Below are 24,739 nucleotides of genomic sequence, written 5' to 3'. Positions count from 1 at the left end.
AAAAAGAGTCTCTACACATGAAAGCTCAATGCTCAGCCCAAGCACACACCAATTAGGCCCGGAAGTGGATTTCTACATCATTTACTTATCATATGTAACCCTAGCTACTAGTTTAGTATAAAAACTACTTTTAGTGATTTATTTTATATCTCTGGTTAGTCTTTGAATAATTTTATGTTTAGAGATCACGTTTAGGGGGCTGGCCATTCGGCCATGCCTGGACGTTCATCACTTATATATTTTCAACGGTAGAGTTTCTACACACCATATATTAAGGTGTCGAGCTCTGCTGTTCCTCATGAATTAATGCAAAGTACTGTTGTTTTTCTATTCAATTCAAGCTTATTCTTATTCCAAGATATTTACTCGCACTTCATCTTGATGAATGTGATGATCCGTGACCCTCATCATCATTCTCACCTATGAACGCGTGCTTGACAACTACTTCCGTTCTATCTGCAATAGCCTGAGTGTGTATCTCTTAGCCTCTTGGTTCACGATCAGAGTCTTCGTGGTATAGGCTAAAATTATTGGCGGCCATTCCTAAGATTCGGAAAGTCTAAACCTTGTCTGTGGTATTCCGAGTAGGATCTGGGAAGGGATGACTGTGACGAGCTTCAAACTCGCGAGTGTTAGGCGTAGTGACAGACGCAAAAGGATCAATGGATCCTATTCCAACATGATCGAGAACCGACAGATGATTAGCCATGCGGTGACAGCACATTTCGACCATTTTCACTGAGAGGACGGACGGTAGCCATTGACAACGGTGATCCCCCAACATAAAGCTTGCCATGGAAAGGAGTATGAATGATTGAATGAAGACAGTAGGAAAGCAGAGATTCAGAAGCAACAAGCATCTCCATACGCTTATCTGAAATTCTCACCAATGAATTACATAAGTATTTTTATCTTATTTTATATTTTAATTATAGTTTAATTCTCAAAACCTCATAACCATTTCAATCTGTATGACTGAGATTTACAAGATGACCATAGCTTGCTTCAAGCCGACAATCTCCATGGGATCGACCCTTACTCAAGTAAGGTTTATTACTTGGATGACCCAGTGCACTTGCTGGTTAGTTGTGCGGAGTTGTGACAAAGAGTTGAGATTACATTCGTGCGTACCAAGTTGTTGGAGCCGTTTTAGAGATCGCAATTTCGTGCACCAAGTTTTTGGCGTCGTTGCCGGGGATCACAATTTCGTGCACCAGGACACTGATGAGAGAACTTTTGCGTAGTCTAGAAAATTACGGATAAATCCTCGTTGCAAGTATAGTTTCTAAACCTTCAAAAGCCCTTTCATACAAACGTTTTTGGTTGTCACAAGTAACAAACCCCTTTGAAATTGATAACCGAGTATTCAAACCTCGGGTCGTCTTCTCAAGGAATTGCATGGAAGTATGTTCTTATTATTGGTTATGAGTTTTGTAAACTGGGGTATGTTGAATGATAATAAAAATAAATAAATAACTATAAAATAAACTCTTGGTAAGGTATGAGAACTGGAATTCCTATCCTAGTTATCCTTATCAAGTGTGAAGAGAATTGGGTTTTAATCCCACTTGGTCAGCCTTTATTAAACAAAGGAAGGTTAAGTGGACTGATTAACTTGATTCTCAAGTCCTAGTCAACTCCTGTGGGGAAACTAGTGTTAGAGCAATCCTAGCTAAAGCAAAATCTGCCCATTTCAATCACTTGCTGAGTTTGATAACTCAAGTACTACCAATCACTTGACCAAAGCCAAAAGGGAGAAAAATATCTAAATTAAATTGAAAGCAATCTTAAACAGAGCAAATCAATCTTAAATCTGAAATACCTCAAATAACATTAATTAAGAAAATTATATGTAACATGGAAGAGTTCATAAATTAAATTGAGAAAATAAATAAAAATAAAGAACCTGGGATTGAGAGTCACTCCTAAAACTAAGAGAAATCATAAATCCTAATCCTAAGAGAGAAGAGAGAACCTCTCTCTCTAAAAACTACATCTACTCCTAAAATTGTGAATGTGAGAGCCTCTTTATGAATGGATGTATTCTCCCACTTTATAGCCTCTAATCTGTATTTTCTGGGCCGTAAACTGGGTCAGAAATAGCCCAGAACTCGCTGGTTGCGAATTCAAATGCGCTGGTTTCTGTCACTGCGATGCGGCCGCATGGATCACGCGATCGCGTCACCTAGCGTCAGGGGAACTATATCATATTATATATCAAATCGAAACCCCGGACGTTAGCTTTCCAACGCAACTAGAACCGCGTCGTTTGGACCTCTGTAGCTAAAGTTATAGCCGTTTGAGTGCAGAGAGGTCAGGTTGGACAGCTTAGCAATTTCTCCAACTTCTTGCATTCCTTCCACTTTTGCATGCTTTCTTTCCATCCTCCAAGCCATTCCTGCCTTATAATATCTGAAAACACTTAACACACATATCAAGGCATCTAATGGTAATAAGAGAGGATTAATAATAAGCAAATATAAGATCAAAGAAGCATATTTTCAATCAAAACACATAATTAGGAAGGAAATATAAAACCATGCAAATAGTTTGAATAAGTGGGTAAAGAGTTAATAAAAACCACTCAATTGAGTACAAGATAAATCATAAAATAGTGGTTTATCAGACACCCTCTTGAAATTCTCAAGATATATGGACCATGCTTGCTATGTGATTGACTTTTCACCTCTAGTTCTTTTTTCCTACATTGCATAGCAATCATGTTTCCCTCTTATGTCCACTAGGTGATGTGAGCCTAAATTCAAAGTGTGTCATTGTTTGTTGTGTAAGTTTCACACACCATTTGTTCATTAAAGTCTACTTACACAGTGCTTGCTTCTTTTGTGACATAACTTTTTATGCTAGTGTGTATTCTAAACCGCGCGTAATTTAGAACCCACACACCTATTTTGATAAATGTCACACTAATTCACTCACTCAATTCTAGTGGTTTTTACCTTATTCCAACAATTTATGCTTCCTTACTTTTGCATTTACTTTTCTTACTATCCTGTCTTCTATTTTCAGGATAAGTCACCGTAAGCAAAAAATGGAAGCGGGAGAAAGAACACACAGCACTAGTTGATCCACCAGCTGAAGGTGGCAATTCGGAGAGTCGTCGTACCCCCTTGCTCATCTTTGAATGCATCGAGGACGGTGTAAACTTTTAAGTGTGGGGAGGTCGTCCGACCCAATCGGCGATTTTGGGTGACACATTTCTAATCCCAACACTTTTGCATTTCATTCTTAGGTCTTTTAGGATTTTTAGTTGCATTTTCTTATTTTTGCATATATACATAATAAGCTTAGTCAAAATAATGAAATTTTTCAAGGAATTTATTTGTAGGGTACCCCAATTTAATTGAGTAAAAAAAATTTCATTGAACTTGCTTGAATTATATATTGTGGAACATGATTTTTGAGCTAAGAATACAAGCATGTGAGATTTGAGCCTAAATGTGTGGTTACATCATATACCACTTATTTTCCTTCTTGTGTGTATTATTCTCTTTCTATGATAGTAATCTTTGATTTGTTTAATTCTTTATGTCCATTATTTTGTGTATACATGCACTTATATGATTGAGGCCATTGTTTCATTTAGCTCACTTACCCAAATAGCCTTACCTTTTATCTTCCATTGTTAGCCAATTTTGAGCCTACAATTAACCCACTTTGTTCTTTAATTTAGCACATTACAAGCCTTAAAAGCGAAAAACAAAAAATGTTCTTAATTTTGGATCTTTGATTAACTTAGGCTAGTGAGTGTATGTATCATTCAAGTTTGGGAAAACTTGGGACATTGGTTGAGGTAAAAGTGTATTTTGAGTTTTTTATTGAAAACATTGGGAATTGGGTACATACTCATGTGTTAATTAAATGTAAAACCATATGCATTGATGCTCTTGTATATATATTTTAGTTTGAAAAGAAAAAAATGAGAAAAATAAAAGAAAAAAAAAGAAAAGAAAAAGAAAGAAAGAAAAAGAAAAGCAATAAAAAGGGGACAAAATGCCCCAAGGAGAAGTTCAGTAATAATCAATGCATATGAGTTGTGATCAAAAAGAGAATGCATGAGTGTGTCAAAAGTGAAGAATGGGTAGTTAAGTTAGATTTGAAATTGTATAGGTTGTCATAGGTTAGGTGGGAAGTTTAAGTTAATCAAAGATTCAAACTTCTAGTTCACTTGACCATATGCATCCTACCTTGACCCTAGCCCTATTAAAACCTTATGAAAAGTCCTCATGATATTTGTATGCATGCATGAAATAATTTTTTATTGTTAGATGAAAAACAAATCTTGGAAAGCATGATTAGAGGATAATTGAGTGAATCAACCCCACACACTTGAGTCACTAGAGCGGATACACATCCGGTGAGGGTTCGATTACTCAATTACTTGTTTTCACCTAGGATCATCACTTTTCTTGTAAGTTTTTAAAACCTTTAATAACTCAATTCAATTGTGGGTTTGATTTGATTGCTATTGCTTCAGCCCTCATGTGCATATATGCTTTTTTGGAAGTTGATTTATTTTGACCAAGTAGTTGCATTCATTTAGATAGTTGCATATAGTTTCTTTGCATTGAATAAATGATAAAACCCCTTACCTCTTTCTTGATTTAGCATGAGGATATGCTTGGTTTAAGTGTGGGGAGATTTGATGCACCACTATTTCATGGTACATTTTGTGCTTAATTTAGGGGATTTTATCAACTTTTCTCACATTTATTCAATGAAATGGCATGGTTTCATGACTTTCTCCTAATTTGTTCTTAAGAGTGAAAACATGCTTTTTAGGCCCTTAATTTGCTAGTTTTAATTCACCTTTGATTCCACTAGATGCCTTGATATGTTTGTTAGTGAATTTAGTTTGAAAAGGCTAGGAATGGATCAAAGGAGTGAAGAGAAAAGCATGCAAAGTGGAGAACTCATAAAAAATCAAGGATTGGGAGTGCATACATCGACGCGTACATGTGGATATGAAGTCGCTTGGTGATGCGTATGCATGACATGACGCGTACTCGTGGAAAGTAAAAATGCCAAGTGACGCGTACGCGTGACGCATGCGTACACGTCGTAGCTCGCACGTGACCTTATTAAAGTGAAAACGCTGGGGGCAATTTCTGAGCTTCCCAGGCCCAAATCCAACTGATTCCAAAGACTGTTTCATGCAGAAATCAAGAGGGGTCAAGGGGGGAAGCACATAGTTGAGTTTTTGCCATGGTTTAGCTAGTTTCTAGAGGGAGAAGCTCTCTCTTCTCTCTAGAATTAGGTTAGATGTAGATTAGGATTTCTTTAGATCTAGGTTTAACTTATGCTTTGATTTACTTTTCCTTTTTAATTTCTTGTTACTTTACCTTTGCTTTCCTAGTTAGTATTTTACTCTTTGTATTTGTTTACTTTGTTGTTGATGCACTATTGTTTCTTCTATTTTCCTTTAATGCAATTTATGTTTGATTTCCTTTATTGTCTAATTGCTTTGTTGTTGTTAATTTCTTGCAATTGGTAGTTGTAGATTTACATTTCTTGTAATTTTATCTTGCTTTCTTTTATGCCTTCCAAGTGTTTGTCAAAATGCTTGGAAGGATTTAGAGTAGATTTTTGTGTTCTTGGCTTGGGATGGTAACTTAGGTGAACTTGAGTAAATAATGTCCAAGTGATTGATAATTGATGTCCATTGACTCTAGCTTCCACTAAGTTCATTAGTGAGGTGGCTAGGACTTATGGATCAGGATTAATGTAGCTCATTTTACTTTCCTTTACTTGTTAAAGGATGACTTAATGGGATTAGTCCTTGCAATTATCATGTTGTGGTTAGTAACAAGGATAAAGATCCTTAACCATCAACCCTTGCTAAGACCTTTTTACCATTTGAGTTTCATTTAATTCCTTGCCATTTATTTTTCTTGTCTTTTATTCAAAATTCCAAAATATACTTGTCCCATAACCAATAACAAGAACACTTCCCTGCAATTCCTTGAGAGGTGACCCAAGGTTTAAATACTTCGGTTATTTTTTTGGGGTTGTACTTGTGACAACCAAATTTTTGATTGAGGATTGTTTGCTAGTTTAGAAACTATACTTACAACGAGAATTTATTTATGAAATTCTATACCATCAAAATTTCCCTTCATCAAGGCACCTTGGTTGGGGTCTGGAACTTCTACAGCGAAGTGGATTCATTTTGGGGTTTTATTTTTGGTCTTTTGCTATATGTGTATAGATTCTCCTCATATATATACTTGTATTATTTTTCACCTCTTAGAGATTTATGGAGAATCAGGATTGATTATATATGTATTTTGAGTTCTGGGTTAAGTATATAAATGTATGTAAATATTCTCCGGCTAGCTTTAGCTTCGCAAGCTGAGACAGGAGCTTGTTATTTTATATTCTTGGCCCTCTGCTCTTACTTCTTATATATATGTTTGTGTACTCCAGTTTTCTTCGTACACAAGTAATCTCTTTCCTAAGCGTTGCGCTTTTATTTTTGCGATTTTGTTCTTACCTATTCTTCAAGGCTCCTAGTATAGTATATTCTTTGAACTATTATATATATTTATATTTTATTTTGGAGGTCGTAGCACCTCGCCACCTCAGTTTTACATCCTAGGTGTAAAGCTCTATATGGTAGGGTGTTACATTATGGTATCAGAGCAGTTCTTTCCTATAAAGCCTGAAAGATGGACTGACTATGCTTCCGGGCATACTCTGAGTGTCTATACATGCTGATTAGGATATCTAACTGATATATGAGCATGCATTTGGAACTTTCAAGCACTATACTTGCGATATTGAGACTGATCACCTTGATATCACTTGTTTGGTGTGAACAGGGACCAAATGGCGACTCGTGAACACGGTCGCGGTCGAGGGAGAGATAGGGCTAGTAACTTATAACCTGAGACAGCTGAGAATAATCCTGCAAACTTTATGACTACCCTGGAGAACATGGTTGCTCCTATGCAGGCTACGGCTGCGGCATTGGGGAATCAAGCCGGTAATGGGAATGGTGATGATAGAGGAAATGGGCCAATGACCTTAGCAACCTTCCTGAAGATAAACCCGCCCATTTTTAGAGGGACAACAAACCTTACAGAGGCAGATAACTGGTTTCAGGCAATAGAATGGGCATTACAAGCACAACAAGTTCCTAAAAGTCAACGTGTTGAGTTTGCAACTTATCAGTTAATGGGTGAAGCTCAGTATTGGTGGCAGGGTACGCGACGCCTGCTGCAGCAAGATGATGTTGTAATACCTTGGAATGCCTTTCAGTTGAAATTCTACAAAAAGTACTTTCCCAATTCAGTCAAGATGGCTAAGAAACTTGAATTGTTGTAACTGAAGCAGGGTCAAATGTCTGTAGCCGAATACATAAACAAGTTTGAGGAATGAAAATACATCAAATACGAAGGGGGACTTCGGAGTGATATACTGAGTTTAGTAGGTTTGATGGAGATCAGAGTTTTCTCAGACTTGGTAAACAAGAGTAGAGTCACAGAAAATTGTTTGAAGAAGGCTGCTATAGAAAGGAATGATAGCCAGGAATTCCACTGAAGAGACCACAATCAGAATTTGGCACCAATGGGCCAAGAATTCAAGCGAAGAGGGAAACAAACAAGGGATACTTCGGAGGAGCTGACATGTCAGAAGTGTGGTCGCTATCATATGGACAGGCCGTGCCACTTTGGCTTTGGCGTATGTTACATGTGTAGTCTACCAGGGCGCATATCCAGGAATTGTCCGCAAGAAAGACTCAAGATGGGGGATGATCGAATCAGCAGGATTGAGGTAATTGCGAAATTGATAGCCAAAACCTAAATTGTAATTTGTGATTTTGAAACACCGTATTTATTTATAGCCTGCGTCAGGGATGAGGATGCAAGATTGAAAGTGTCAAGCTTAGTGTTAATCTGAGGACTTGGTTGAAGGGAGTAATGAAAGAAAAATCTATTCGACCAAGGGCTACCCTGTGGAGAACACCCATTTTGTTAGTAGAATGGGAAGACCATAGTAGTAGACTGTATAGGAGAGGGATAGTACCGGTGAATCTTCACGTCGCGATCTTGCTTTCCTTGTGTAACCTGCAATGGAATTTGGTTTTGGATTCCTTTTTCCCTCGAACAACGAATGGTTTATCCTCTAAATTCTAACCCCTTTACATGCACATATTTATATTTGAATCTGGCCATCCAGGGGTGAGCCTGAGCTTGTTTTGGTATAAACAAATGATTCTTGAGTCTTGGAAGTTTGCTGAAGGTTGGGGGCCTTAATTCTCGCCGATCGTATTGTTTGAAATTACATTGGCACGCTAGGATGCACCGTGTGTGTGGATGCCTGAATGCAAAGAAAACTTTCGAATCTTGAGAGGAAGATTAATCTCTGTACCAGTACTCGTGATACTTGAACCTAATAAGCCATTTGAAATTACTACGAAGTATTATCAAAGGGTTTAAGATGCATGTGGAGGCAACATTGTAAAGTAGTGACAAGCGCCCTCACTAAGAAGACCCTGAGTGTTGTTGGAGGATGATTAAGGAGAAGGAACCGTTAAGTAAGATTATAATCTAAAGTTGGGTTTTGAGGTAGCAGCTAGAGCTATCAGACTGAATCGATTACAAATTCCAAGGAATTGTAAGGCTGAGAGTTTGGGAAGCGCAATAAGGGGATAAAGAGTTAATAAGAATGTTGAAGTATGTTGAACAAGGGAATCAAGCGTCTTAGGTTCTGAACTGATAGCCGAAAATAATGAGGAAAGATTAAGCAAATTTGAGTTGAGATTATAACTGTGTAAAGCCAACAGATAAGTTATACGAATAAGAAAGGAGAAGGCTTAGCTAGTTTGAAGAAGGAAGATACGCGTTCTTAAAAGCTACTTCAACGAACTAGAATCGGTGAGCCATCAAAACTAGGGAATTAAAACCGAGGTGTATTAAACCGTTTAATGTATTAAGACAGATTATGGGCCGGTGAGGTAGCCAGCAGCTTTTTCCGTTGTATCTTTTGAACCTGCACGACATATCCACACTCCACCACGCCGGCAGTATGCCTCTGTAGTAAACCACAGTTTATGGTCTGAGTTAATCTAAATGAAAAGGAGAGTTGACGTATTGAGTAACTTTGGTTGAGGTTGACAATACCAGTGTAAGCAACTAGGCAGAAGAGTAGTATCAATAATAAAGTTTGCTTGGAATCAGGTTGAAATCGAAGGATACACTTGGAAACTCGAATCGGATATGCAGAAAGACTACCCACACCTCTTTTCAAGTAACTAAATTTGAATTTTGAGGACAAAATTCTTAATTAGGTGGGTAGGATGTAAACCCCACAAAATTAGTGAATAATTACTCAATAAACTAGTTTTTAATAAAAGAAATTGAAAATTTAAATTTTATAGTTTAATTGAATAGAGCTAATTAAAATAAGAATTTTGACACTAATTTTAAATAATTTGACCCAAAATTAGGCCAAACGGGCTAAACCGGGTGGACCGGGCCCAAATGGGCCCAAACCCACATACATTACCCATACTTAAAAGCCAAAATTCAGCCTCCCTCCCTTTCATTTTGGCATCAACGTTGAATTGAAGAGAGTTGTGAGGTGAGGATTTCATATTCCAGTTCCAACTTCAATCCTCTGTAACTTTCAATTCGGAGCTCCGATTGACGAGCCGTTTGTGGCCACACATTTGTCTCGGAGTTCTCTTCATTTCTATTCAAACAAATTGGTAATAATATTTGTGATTTGCACCCAGTTTCCTTTCCCCTTTCTGTTCGCATTTTTGTGTGTATATAGAGTGATTTTGATGATTTTGGTGGTTTAGGTATAATCTAACATTGGATAATTGTTGGATTATACTCCAATCATCAATGGGTGAGGTATGAAAACTTTAAACCCTTGTGGTTTTTCTAGTTTTGTGTACCTTAGTGCTAATTTAGTGAATTGTGTGAATTAGATTGAATTTATGTTAATTTGGAGTTTGAGTTGGTAAATTGGAGCTCTTGGAACAACCCTTGGTGGCTGGAATCATTGAGTTTATTAGGAATCTTGAAGATTGAATTTTGGTGGTTTTGAGCTTTGGGGAGAAATTGGCCAAGGTATGGTTTATGTTTCTCGTATTTAATATGTAATGTCTTGTGAAAATTTAGGCTAGACGACCTACGATAAGTTGGATTGAGAATGTTGGATTGGATTGATAGTTTAGTTGACAATGTATGTTTAATTTGTTAAGGCATGATAAATTCATTGGTTTTATGACATGAATATAGTTGATGATGGTGGAAAGATGATATTTGAAGTGTATGATGTTGTAGGTATTGATGAATATGTATATTGTTATATTGAACTTGTGTTGTTGGATATGATCATGATGATGTATATCAAAGATGTTGTGTTAAGCATGGGTTGTTGGATTGAAAACTTGACGGGGATGGTAAATTAGTGTATTGAGGAATGATGTGTGTAGTTGAGTTTGGTTTTGAGCCACTATAGTAAGATTTGGTAAGTTTGAATGGGGGTTGGAGATGAAATATTTTGGAAGGTGAGGTTTGGCAAAATTCTGCATAATCTATTTTCTGGCAGCAACTTCGGACGCTTTTTGGGAACGATCTAACCATCACAACTGATTGAAATTAATTTTTCTTTAATCCTTGGGATGTTTAGATCAATCCTACAAAATTTGGTTAATGTTTAACGGTTGGATTAGGAGATATAAAGTTTTGAAGTTTGTTACTTTAAAGCTGATTTTCTGCTGTTGCATAATCAAACTAGCAACTTTCCAAGCTTATATCTCCGAATCCTGACCATAATTTTGAGTGGGACCAAAAATACATTGATTCTGGGAATATTTTCTTGTTTGTGTAGAAATTTCGTACTTTCATAAATTGTTTTGAAGAAGTTGTGCTAGTTTTAAAAATAGAGTTCTTAGCTGTTTTGATAGCGAAACTAGTTTTTAAAAGCAAACTTGTAATCAGTATAACTCTTTCCAGAAAAATGATTTTTCTATGGAAATTTGACTGACTTAAAGCTCTCTAAGTCTATTTCATTTTTGGAAAATTTCAGATATATCAAGTGAAAATATGATGTTTGGTGAATTTTCTAAGAACAGGGTAGCTTGCTGTCTTATTGCAGAATTTTCAAACTTGAAACCAATTTTTGAAAGAGAAAATGGATTTCTTTTTTATTTTATTCAATTTAACTATTTCAAATGGGTTTGGATTTCTAGGATACTTCCGTTTTGAGTCTAGAGAGAAAGAATTAGGCTTGTAATCTTTCGTAGATGGATTTTTGGATAAAATGAAGTGTGCGAAAAGGATGATGATGTTATGAATAATGATAAAATTGATAATTAATGACTGATAATGAATGAATGAATGAATGAATGAATGAATATGATAAATGAAGTCGAAATGAGATTGTTATTGATGAGTTATAATTGATAATATGAATTGAGATTGAATGGATATATGTTTGAGATACCTAGGCAGTAGCAAGCATTGTGGTTCGTCCCGCTTGCTCTAGGTCAATGCTTGAGATACTTGGGTAGTAGCAAGGATGGTGGTTCATCCCGCTTGCTCCAGGTCTGAGATTGTGATGCCAGAGTAGTAGCAACAATAATGGTTATTCCACTCGCTCCAGGTTGATCTTTCAAATACCCACCTGAGTAGTAGCCGCAGTAGTAGTTATTCCACTGACTCTGGGTTAAGCGGGTAGTAGTCAGCGGGTTGTATCTCAAACCCACTTGCTCTGCATGGGTGTTTCAGTCCATGGTTAGCTACTAGGACGTATCGGGTTGGCTATATAACCGACAGATGATATCATCAGCCATACGACAGGCATGCATCATATGCATATTGTTTGAATTTTTTGTTTGTGCTTTAATTGGGATTGCCTAAGTGATTATAATATGCTATTTGTTATATTTCCTATCTGTATTACTTGTATTCTACCTGTGTTTGCCTTTGTCTACTTGTTTGCCTTTGTAATTTCATCGGAGATGGAGGAACGGAGGAAAGGCAGAGAAGTTAGGGATTTTGTTAGGCTTAAGACTTGGTTAAGTTAGGAATCCTTAGAAAACCACTTTGAGTTATGGCTTCTTCTTTAGTTTTTAAGTTTTATAATAAGAGTGTTGGTGTTATAGGATTGCCTCTGGCATTATAGGATTGCCTTTGGCATTCCCAAGACCTTATATCTTATATATGCAGGTACCTTTACCACACTAAGAACCCCCGCTTCTCATCCCATACGATATTTGTGTTTTTCATATGCAGGTCGAGAGTCACCTCGGTTGGCATCTGGAACTTCTACAGCGAAGTGGATTCATTTTGGGGTTTTACTTTTGGTCTTTTGCTATATGTGTATAGATTCTTCTCATATATATACCTGTATTATTTTGCACCTCTTAGAGATTTATGGAGAATCAGGATTGATTATATATGGATTTTGGGTTCTGGGTTAAGTATATATATGTATGTAAATATTCTCCGGCCAGCTTTAGCTTCGCAGGCTGAGTCAGGAGCTTGTTATTTTATATTCTCGGCCCTCTGCTCTTACTTCTTATATATATGTTTGTGAACTCTAGTTTTCTTCGTATGCAAGTAATCTCTTTCCTAAGCGTTGCACTTTTATTTTTGTGATTTTGTTCTTACCCATTCTTCAAGGCTCCTAGTATAATATATTTTTTCAACTATTATATATATATATATTTATATTTTATTTTAGAGGTCGTAGCACCTCGCCACCTCAGTTTTACATCCTAGATGTAAAGCTCTGTGTGGTAGGGTGTTACAACAATCCTCATGGGATCGACCCTGACTCGCTCAAGTATTACTTGGACGACCTAGTTCACTTGCTGGTACTGCTGCTATACGAAAAGTGTGGGGTTTGCATACATGCGCACCAGGAGCTCAAGGAAATCAGAGCTCGTGAGGAGACTGACAGAATCCCCTTGCACGCCCCTTTGATGAGAGAGGAACCTGAAGACTACTCTTCTTCAAACGAGCAAGAGGAGTCTAAGAAAGAGCAAATTGCTCGGTTCCTGGCAATCCTTAGTAAGCTGAACGCCAACTCCTCTCATGCAGTAGCATTGGAGAAGGATACCCTTCCGTGATGTGTTTGGAAGCTTCAAAGGGAGATGAGACTGTGGTGCTGACAAAGGAATGCAGTACCTTGGTCCAGAAGAAGCTCCCTCAGAAGCTCCCGGATCCTGGAAGCTTCCTGATTTCCTATACTATAGGGACTATCACCTTTGAGAAGGCATTATGCGACCTTGGCTCAAGCATTAACCTCATGCCTCTATCTGTAATGAAGAGGCTAGGAATTCTAGTGGTGCAGCGTGCCGAAAAATCATTGGAGATGGCAGATAAGTCCCTAAAAAAGGCGTATGGCATGGTGGAGGATGTCCTAGTGAAGGTTCAAGACCTTTACATCCGTGCAAATTTGGTGATCCTAAACACTAGGGAGAACAGAGATGAATCTATCATCCTTGGAAGGCCTTTCCTAGCCACTGCTAAGGTCATAATTGATGTGGAAAGAGGAGAGCTGTATGTTTTTCAAGATCCCTAACCCTCAGTCTCCCTCTGACACAGGAGGTACCATTGTACAACACAGAGTAATTCAGCCTTCCCTCTCAGTGTAGAGCTTTACAGAGCCCCTGATGTGTGATATTTTGTCAATCTAGAATTTATCAATAAATTCTGTCATCAGTATAGTCTAAACCAACAAGCAATCCCGCACCAAACTTAGAAAATGTGTCACCACAATTCAAAATCAATAACCGGGATTAAAATCCCGAGTTGTTCTCCCTAGGAGTTAACCTAAGATGCACATCATTGGTTAGGAGTTCTCTTGGTGTTTTTGGAATTGAATACAAGGAAAGTAAATGAGCATAAATTAAGACAATGAGTGATTTACTATTGGACTAAGTAAACCAAGAAATTAGACTAACAAGAGTAAATGATAATCAATCGATATAAAAGCCTTGACTAGGGGTGAGAATCGGAATTCCTACCATCATTTCCTCCATCAATTGTGACAAGAATTAGTCATTTCTCCACTTAGTTAACCTCTAATTATGAAGGAAAGTCAAGTGGAGATAATCAATTTGAGTCCATAAGTCCTAGTCAAATCCTAAGGAAATACTAGCTTTAGTGACATTCAAATCAACTAGCAACTTCTAATTGTCAATAAACAAAAGACTTTGATAATTCAAGTGTCTCCAATTACCCAACCTCTAAGCCAAGAGTAAAAAGCTACTCCATAACTATAGTTGACAATTTCTCAAACACTTGGTAAGCAATAATGAAAGACATTGGGAAATTGAGAAAAAATTCAAATCAAGGTTATCTACTACAAACAATTAACCACAATCAAGCAATTAACACCAATAAACATGAAATTCCTCAATGCATTAATAGAAATCAAAGTAAACAAGATCCAAATATAAGATCTACAATACTAGAGTAACAAGAACACTAAAATGAGAGTAGAAGAATGAGATCTACAAATTAGAACAATGTAGAATTGAATTAAATTCAGATCTAACCAAAGGATCCAAGTGAAATTGAAATTGAGCAAGCCAAAACCTAGAGAGAAGTGAGAGTTTCTCTCTCTAGAAACATAAACTCAAAAACTAGCTAAAAAAGTGTCTAATGTGTGAATTCCCCTTCAATCCTTGGTTCCTTGGGTCTTTTCCCTCCAGAATTCAGCTCAAATTGGGCCTAGAGCTCTTTAGAAATCGCTAGCCACAATTTCACTAATGAAGTCAGGTGTCGAGCTTCACGCGTGCGCGTTGGTCATGCGTACGCATCGTCTGGGTTTTTGCAAGCCACGCGTACGCGTCAAGCATGTGTACGCATCGATGAGATTTTTGACCAGCCATGCGAATGCGTCTACTTTTGCGCGCCTATCCCAGATCCAAGCTCCCACGCGTGAGCGTCGGCCACGCGTGCGCGTCGATGCCAATGCTCCAAAGCTCTATTTTTCATGCTCCTTCCACTTGTGCATGCTTCCTTTCTCTCTTCTAGACCATTCTTGCCCCTATAAACTCTGAAATCACTCAACAAACATATCATGGCATCGAATGGTAATAGACGGAGAATAAAATATAGCATGTTTAGGGCCTAAAAAGCATGTTTTCAACCATTAAGCGATATTAGGAAGGAGACACAAAACTATGCATTTTATGTGCATAAATGTGATGGAATGTTGATAAAATTCCTCAAATTCTACATAAGATAAACCCTAAAATTGGGGTTTATCAAATCTTCCCACACTTAAACCAAGCATGTCCTAATGCTAAAAATTAAAAGACCAAAGAACATAGGAGATGGAATTTAGGGCCTAAAAAGTGTGTTTTCAACCATTAAGTGAAATTAGGAAGGAGACACAAAACTATGCATTTTATGTGCATAAGTGTGATAGAATGTTGATAAAATCCCTCAAATTCTACATAAGATAAACCCTAAAATTTGGGTTTATCAAATCTTCCCACACAAAAACCAAGTATGTCCTGATGCTAAAAATTAAAAGACCAAAAAACATAGGAGACAGAATTTATTAAATGCAATTTACCTATATGGATGCAACTAATGCAAATTACTACAAGAAAAACACCCATTCAGGTACACATGAAAAGTGTAGCCAAAAGTGAAAAAAATGATGCCTTAGGCTACGGCTACGCTTTCTGGGCTACGGCTACGCTTTTTGGAGTGATTCCTATTCGGCCGTTGCCTATTCTCAAAGGCTACGCTTTTTTCACCAAGGGCTATGCTTTTGGCATTTGTGAATAGGGTGCGCTTTTCAAGTGATATTGTCCAGGAGCAAAGGCTACGCTTTTTAGCTTCCATTTTTACCAGAATAGGCTACGCTTTTTAATGCTACTGCATCACCTGTAAAGCGTAGCCCCATTGTATACCATGGCTACTTTTTATAAGTGTAGCCTTAGGTCTCATTTTTTTTTTGATACTATAGCTACTCTATATAAGTGTAGCCTTAGGTCTCATTTTTTTCTGTATATGTATATATATATATATATTTAATAATTATTAATACAACATAATAGTTAATATGATTACATGTATAATAATTCTGCATTTTTATTTAAATGAGTTGAATATCATAAAATAAAAATAAATACATAATTATACTAAATAATTTTTTTATATAATAAAAATTATCTCTAACCAAAATATATTTATAATAATAATCCAAAAATACTAAAATAAAGTTAATTGTAAAAAGTCATACATCTCACACTAAAGTAAGCATAGCCATATCAAAATAACTATAATATCACTTAGAATTTACTACTAATACTCTACAAAAAAACATATCCTAAATACATACATAAGTATCTTCTAATAAAATTCATTAATCAACCATACATGTAAAGATTCTAAACAGTACTCTATCTTAGCCAATAAACCACAATAATAATCAGCTTAATCTTCATTGTTTAATCTTCATTGTTACCCTGCATAATTATATAGAAAAGTAGTTAGAAAAATATTCATAATGACATTCGTAATTATGAAAAAAAACTAATGTTATTCTGTTCAAACCAAAAGCAACATTTCACAAGATTATCCCACATGAGCTTGCAATGAAGGGAACACTACGTAGACATAGTAAACCAAGAAAGCATATACAAAAAAAAATAACATGGTCACAACAAAAGAGGTGAATTCAAAGAATTATGCATTATCTTGTTTCATTCAAAGTTCAAACCATGAAAATATGCAGGTGTTTCTTTCTTCCATTTCCTTTAACACAATCCTGATATGTCCCTATAGCACTGTTCATGTACTAATTAACCAGACTTTCACATTTAAATTAGATATAGGGACAAATTCATTTGTGCCAAGTTCACAAAATCAGAAATACAACAACCAGAATTGCACAAACAAATTTCAGCCATAGCAATACAACTTCGGTTAATAAAGCCAACGACATATAATTTCCAGCCATAGCAATTAATGTAAATGCAAGCAAAAAACTATGGAACAGGGAACAGATAAGGACATACCACATCCAAGTTCGGAAAATGAGTTGATCCACATCCAAGTTCGGAAAATGAGTTGATCCATGGCCGCTATTCGCATCAATCGGAGACTGTTGGGCGTCTTGTAATAAAGCTCCTAGTTCTTGTGGCCTCATTCCAGGTTCCGATCGCTGCAGTATTAACTTGACGATATTTCGCAACCCATGAATCTCTTCCTCTTGTTTTTGCTGTTTGGCCTCTATGTGTCCAAGTTTATCCTTCAGACCAAACACTTCTTCTTTGTGCTAATTTTTTATTTCATTAATTTCATCATGTTTTTTTAAATCACTTTTTGTCACAGGATCTTCCATACAACCTTAACCGACCCGGTTGTTCTTTCCCGAATAAAGTATCAAATGCTTCCTCTTCTGTTTCACGAGCAGCTTGGCAGTGTTGGAAGTCTTCCTGCATAGAAGAAACAATTAAAAGTTGAATTAGTTACCATATCCTAAATTTGAAATGTAATTATGAATTATTCAATGAACTCTTACAACAACAGTCTGTGTTTCCTCATCCACTTCTTTCCTCTTCCGACTTGATCGGGTAGCAATGAACATCTCAAACCTTTTTGGTTCCTCATTTGTTTCCTTTGTCGCTCGCTGCAAAACAAGATCTTACTTCGGTTTCTTCCTTCAATTTATGCAAATATAAATCCTAATAAATATAAATCTGCTATTTCATATTAAAGAACTTTACCATAGCCACTCGTACTCTTCCGAAATTGATTGGCCCCATGCGATGTGGAAACTTCTATTTTTCCTTGTGTTGCTTGTTTCTTTGACTTATTGACTGGAAGTGAATAAAAAATTAGCATACAATTACTAACATGTGCAGCATAATGAGTTGGGCAAATCTACTAGCAAGGCTATATTATTAAGCTAAAGCACTAAAAAATATATCACATTCACTCGTTAAATATTAACCCTGCCTTTAAAAATTAGATAGGAAAAAAACCAGTGTAGCCAAGACAATCAAAAAGAATATCATATAAGATTCCCGTGAAACCAGTGACCAACCGGCACAACTCTCCCAATTCTTCTAGTTTGTAGATGCCTTATTGATCACGGTTTAAGATGATCAAAGTCCAACCAAAAGTGGCTATGTGGAGTTTGCATTTATTAAGAAGCAAATGCATGAGGATGAAAGACAGTAACTAATAATAAATGCACTCAATTTTCAAACTTGAGCCACATGGCACAAGTACAAGATGTTACCACAACTACTAGTAGTATAAGATCAATGATTCATACAACTAGTTTCCCTGTTTAGTTTCAATTTTGAACTAGTACAACAATATAGGTAATATTTATTTCAATTTACCAGATTTTCTTTTTAAAAAATGAAAGAATATCTGCACATTATTGAAAGTGTTAGTTGTCTATTATAATTCCTAGCTATAGTTATAACAATATAATTCAGATTAACGGTAGTATTGAAATTATAATGGCAGATGATAACTGTGCAAATCAAAATTGTGTCAAAAAGTAGTTAGAAGTTCTTAACTAATTCTGGCAGCTTCTGTAGTATTGTGGTTACTTTCTCTAGTTGCGTAAATAATGCGCCTTAGTCTAGTGTGTATTGTGATTAAGTTCTCTTATGTACTCTAGTGTTAATTGATTAGGATTTTTTGTTCTTTCTGTCACTGCTACTACTACCTTCCCTTTCTGATTCCTTAATCCATGAATAAGAATAATAATAATTCCTTAATCCATGAATAAGAAATGCAAATGAACTTCATCAGATTAGCAACCAGAGATGAACAATTAGAAGATTCAAGAGAAAACAAAAAAAGCAGAGCCACAACATGACAGCAATCAAAAGCACAGAAAACAAAAACCGATAAAAAAATAAAGCATGGATAAAATTCAGATTTGTAACCGTCGTAGTCCATTTAGTAAAACATGCAACAACCATTTTGGCAGCTATAAAATGCTAAAGAGCAAAGAAACCAAAGAGAAGAAAGGTGAAGGAGCTGAACCACATGTTAGAAACAAAGTGTACACATGAAAATTCAACATATATAGTCTTTTACCTGGATTAGAGGATGACTCTAATAATAGATCAATTTTATGAATCCACTTTCTGGTACTTATGGGGGTCAATTCTTCACCATATCTTCAATAGTATCATAGGGAACGAAGTGCTTTTGCTTAATCTTTCCTTTGAACCACTTCCAAGCATCTCGAATTGCTTGCATTACCCACTTTTCTCCACTGTCTGGGAGGATAAACTTGGTCTGCATGATTATAAGTAATTGTTATATGCTCTTGTGCTAAATAAAAAAATCGAAGTCAATAATTACCGAGTGTCTTATGTTAACATAGTCCCACATGAACTTCTTAGCTTTAGGAGGAACAGCATGCCAACTAGTGTACAAAAGACTAACGAATCTTTTATTTCTACCAATAGTGCTAACAAAACTAGTTAAATTAGAAACACTTTGGTCGATTGGTCCTACGGGCTATCCAATATCAAAAGTGACTTCTTCTCGCTGTTCTATGGTCCTTGCATAAATCTCCTTGCAAGTTGTTTTTCCACGGGTTTTCTTCTTCTTTGGCTCTCCTAGTTTCATTCATTAGGAAATAGATTAAGGACTGATAAGTGATGCCAATTGAAAAAAGAAGCATTACAATTTACAAGAGAAGATATAAAAATAGCAAAACAGTACCTTCTTCATCATCAATGTCCTCCATCACATGTTGATAATAGTCTTTATCAAGTGCCATGCTTTCTTCCCCGTCCTCACTTAGTTCAGTGCTTGGTCCTTCAATTTCCACATCTATCCCATTTTCCTTTAAGAATTCGTTAATTGTTGTAGCCTTTACTCCTGGCATCCTCTTACCCTTTGTTGATATTCCTTGCTCCAACATTGCACTTTCATTTTATGGGGTAGTTTCAGGAGTAGGCAAAGTTGTGTCATCTTGCCCTGTTTGAGTCTCTTCATCTGTGAGTTGAATATTCTGCTGTTGCCCTTGGTTGATTGTGAGTTGAGTAGAACTTGGACAACTCTGCTCTCGGCTTACATTTGTTGGCACGATGCTGTTCCTTTTACGAATTGCTTCGAGCTTCCTTGTAAGTTCATCTGCCTCCATGTTTGTAGGCTTAGACTTCTTCAAGCCTTGTATTGATTTTCCACCCTGCACTCCATTCTTGACTTTTTCAACAGTAGGCACAGTCAATAGCTCCTTTCTATTTCTATTTTCTGGCTGTTGCGAAGAAATGTTTGGCTGTACTTCCAAGGTGGTAGGCGTGGAATTAGTCCTTTTGCTAATAGAATCGAATGTGCTTTGCAAATGACTAAAATCCAGCTTCTTTGACATGGATTTCTTCTACTATTTGGTTGCACACATCTCCAATTGACTTTCTAGTTTATCCACCCTTTGCTCAGATTTCTCCTTGTCATTAGCAGCGGCAGCTTCTATTTTATATTTCTTGCGTTCAATTACAATCCTTTGTCTCTTAGCCTCAAATTGTCTAAGCAAATTCTTACTTGATATAGCTTTAAGATCAATAAATTTCTTATTCCTACACAAATAAAATAGTTAAGTAGAGTCAATATACCCATCAAAATCAATATAAGAAAAATGTAAGAGACTGACAAATTAACAAAAAAATAAGTATTTCTTACAAATAAAAAGGTGAAGAAGAAAACTTAAGTATACATATGTACATATTAAGCTACAAATTGCTTAGGATGACCCATCAGAATCAGAATCTCCAATGAAGTCTACCTCATATTCTTAGGCAGAAGTCACTTGGGGAACCGTTTCAATAACCGTGGGTCGTAAATCAGTCCTCTCCAGAATAAGTTCACCATCATCAGCTGGTATGGGTAGGGCTGGCAATATATACCCTACCCACGGGTACCCAACCCGGACCAACCCATTCGGGTAGGGTTGTCTACCCTACCTACTGCGGGTAGGGTAGGGTAAGGTAGGGTATGAATTTGCTTGCAGGTAGGGTAGGGTACGGGTTTAGGGTATACGTACCCTACCCTACCCTACCCGCACCCCTAATATATTATATAATATATATATATATAAAAGTTATGTATGTAGTGAAGAAAGTGAGTGTTGAACTCACAATTTTCTTCTTATAAAAACTTAAAATAACCACTAAGTTAGTTGATGATCATATTATTTGTAATTTTATGTTGGATTTTTTTAAGATTTTATTGTTTTTAATTTTAATTTGAACTTAGTTTTTTATTTTCTATTTTATTAATATGTATAAAATTTGGAATGGTTAAATTTTATATTTTCTTCAAAATTTTTTATTTTTTTTGCGAGTAGGGTCGGGTAGGGTAGGGTTTAAAACTTTAGGGTGTGGGTAGGGTTAGGGTTGAGAGATTTTCAACCCGCGGATAGGGTACTGTAGAGTTTTAAGAAATTTTTCAACCCGCGGGTAGGGTTTGGATGCTATCCAAACCCTACCCTACCCTACCCATTGCCAGCCTTAGGTATGGCAGACCTTGTTATACGCTCGTGTTGTTCACTATAGTGTGTTTGGTGGGCCTCAGACTCAGATTCGTCGCTTGTTTTAAATAAGTCTCTTGGGACAGTTTCCATAACATAATGTTTGTTGTGTTCATATGGATCTTGCACATAAAAACACTGATGTGCTTGAGATGCTAGTATGAAAGGTTCATTCTGGAAGCATTTCTTATGGAAGTGAACAAATGTAAGACCATACTTATCCCTCCCAGCATCATACCACTCACACCAAAATAAGACAACCTTAAAATGCCCAAAATAGTCTAAATCTACTATCTCAAACAACCTGCCATAATAAGCTACAGTGTCTTGGATTGGACTGTTATCTTTAGCACTTGCAAAGCTTAAAGTTAAAGCAGTTAATGTGACACCACTATTCTGTGTTTTTCTCCTTGACTCACGCTGCACAGTGTGAAACCTATATCCATTAATTACATATCCAGAAAATCTTCTTGCAACAGAGCTTGGACCTCGAGATAATTCTTTTAGACAAGAAGGCACATTTGGATCCCTCGCACGAGTTTCAAACCACTGCGTGAACGTTTTGTTGTGAACTTTTGCTTTTCTCCATTTCGTTCCCCGGTGATTGTTAACCTCTTCCTCATGCTCTCTATAATTAATAATAGTTAGGTTTGATCTAAAAAATATGGGTGAACTTACAACGGAATAAAAAAAAGTTTGATTAAGTTACCTAACATAATCTGCGACTTCTTCACAATTGTGTAATACATACACATGGGCTTGAGCAATTGATATGTCATCTAGATTAATTGGTTCTCCATTTCCCACGCCTAACGAGTGACCTTTGCTAGAAAACAACTTTGATGGCACAACTTCGTCTTCGTTAGGATCATCATCATTCCAAGGCCGCTTATTAAGTCTTGTTTGCACACCTCCACGCAAGTATCTTGAGCAGAAAGTTAAGCACTCTTCATCCAGATATGCCTCTGTAATAGAACCTTCGGGGTGACTTTTGTTGCAAACATATGACTTTAATGTACACATGTATCTTTTTGGAGGATACATCTAACAAAACTGCACCGGACCACCCAATCTCACCTCATTTGCTAAATGAATGGGAAGATGAACCATTATGTCAAAAAAATAGGGGGAAAAATCCTCTCAAGGTGGCATAATGTTTCCACAATCTTTAACTCCAGTAGATCTATCTCTTCCAGTGTGATGAATTTTTTGCATAGGAGACGAAAAAAGGAACTTAGTCGAATCAACGGAATGGCAACATGATCAGGAAGGATGCTTTTAATCGGTATTGGTAGTAAATAGTAAAGCATAAAGTGAGTATCGTGGGTCTTATACCCATAAACTTTTCTTTCTGCTAGATGTACACAGCGTGATATATTCGAAGCACTACCATCAGGTAGCTTTGTTGTCTTCAAAACACCACAAAAAACTTACTTCTCTCCAGCAGTCATAGAAAAGCATGCCTTTGCCAACTTTGTTCTCTGGCATTATTCACCTCCTTTGCTTGAAGATTTTTCCAGATACCCAGATCTTTTAAGTCATATTGAGCATTCAAATGGTCCTTTGTCTTGCCTGGGATATCGAAGAAAGTTCCAATTACACTGTCAAGTATGTTTTTCTCTATGTGCATGACATCCAAGTTGTGACGCAATGGGTTCTTGTGCCAGTAAGGCAATTCAAAGAAAATTGATCTTTCTTTCCAATTCCATGGGAAACTATTTGATGTACTTTGCTTCTTCCCAAAGATATTTTCAATATTTTGTAGCATCTCAAAAATTTCAGTTCCTTCTATAACAGGTGAATGGGATCTTAATTCCTGCTTCCCATTAAAAGATCTTGTATTGGTTCTCCATGGATGATCCATGGGTAAAAAGACACGATGGTCCATATAAACTGTCTTCTGACTATCGTTTAGTTGTAAGCTACAGGTATTTTTGTTGCAACAAGGGCAAGCCAATTTTCCCTTTGTACTCCACCCAGACAACATAGCATAGGCAGGAAAATTGTTGATTGTCCACAAAAGAGCTGCCCGCATTTGAAAGGTCTCATTCTTTGATGCATCATAATTTTCGACCCCTATTTCCCATAACAACTTCAAGTCTTCTATCAATGATTGTAGATACACATCAATGTCTTTACAAAGTGATTATGGCCCAGGAATAAGCAAAGAAAGCATACAATATTCGGGTTTCATGCACATCCACGAAGGCAAGTTATATACCATTAACATCACGGGCCACGTGCTCCATGAAATGTTCATACTACGAAATGGGTTGAACCCATCACTTGACAAGCCTAGTCTAATATTGCGTGATTCTTTTTCAAATTCTTCATCCATTTCATCAAGGTTCCTCCAAGCCAAGCCATCAGTAGGATTCTTTAACGTCCCATCTTTTACGCGCTCCTCATCATGCCACCTCAGACTAGCTTCCGTCTTTGAGCACATAAATAATCTCTGAAGTCTTGGAATTATAGGAAAGTATCTTAGAGTCTTTTCAGGAATAGGACGACCTTTCTTGTCAGGTTGGTTCTCGCTATTATCACTAGAATTTTCAGTATATCGAGAAGTTCCACACACACGACATTGTTTTTCATCCTTTAGTTCTTTTCTATATAGGAGGAAATCATTAGGACAAGCATCAATTTTTTTATAATCCAGACCTAAATCTCTTATCATAGCCTTCGTCTTATGGAAAGATGAAGGTATGTTAATGTCAGGCATTGCCTCTTTCAATAGCTCAAGAAGTGAAATGAAGGAGGCATTGCTCCAACCGTACAAACACTTTAACAAGTACAGACGGATGGTAAAAGATAATGTAGAAAATTTCTTGCAACCTGGGTATAACTCTTGACTTGCCCCATCTATTAAATTGTAAAAGTTTTTAGCCTCTTCATTTTGACCTACAGTAACACCCTCAGCATGAGGTATATCTCCAAATGCATCATTAAGCAGTCCTTCAATGTCATCGTGTGCACCTTCTTCATCATCCGTGTCATCGTCAACTGCCATCAGAATCGTCTATTCCCCATGCTTAATCCATGTTCTATATCCCTTAACAAATCCGTCGGCTACTAAATGGTCAAATACCACATCTCTTGTATACCAATTAATGTTACAACACCTCTTACAAGGACATTGAATTTTTCGTCTGTCCGGTTCTCCCTCGGAGTATGCAAAGTCTAAAAAACTATTAACACAATTGATATACTCTTCGCTATACCT

At 36.7% G+C, this 24,739-nt stretch overlaps 2 protein-coding genes across 2 annotated transcripts in view; both read right to left on the bottom strand.

Moving 5' to 3' along the window:
• Positions 1-19,096, bottom strand: part of LOC110266638 — a 62,202-nt gene extending 43,106 nt beyond the window's left edge. The window contains exons 1-2 of the mRNA XM_021111540.1: positions 19,074-19,096; positions 17,738-17,822 (exon numbers count right to left, since the gene is read on the bottom strand). Coding sequence (XP_020967199.1) covers positions 17,738-17,776 — 39 coding nt within the window. The 5' untranslated portion in view covers positions 17,777-17,822; positions 19,074-19,096. The remainder of the gene's footprint in view (positions 1-17,737; positions 17,823-19,073) is intronic.
• On the bottom strand, positions 22,964-24,526 carry LOC107615629. The gene is made up of 2 exons (XM_016317677.1): positions 23,695-24,526; positions 22,964-23,592 (listed from the first exon to the last, which is right to left on the bottom strand). The coding sequence occupies exons 1-2, from the start codon at positions 24,524-24,526 to the stop codon at positions 22,964-22,966; spliced, it is 1,461 nt and encodes a 486-aa protein (XP_016173163.1).

Source organism: Arachis ipaensis, chromosome B09, assembly GCF_000816755.2.
Source record: "Arachis ipaensis cultivar K30076 chromosome B09, Araip1.1, whole genome shotgun sequence".
Taxonomy (NCBI): domain Eukaryota; kingdom Viridiplantae; phylum Streptophyta; class Magnoliopsida; order Fabales; family Fabaceae; genus Arachis; species Arachis ipaensis.
The sequence above is the reverse complement of the archived record's forward strand: the minus strand, read 5'-3'. Positions and strand labels throughout refer to the sequence as shown.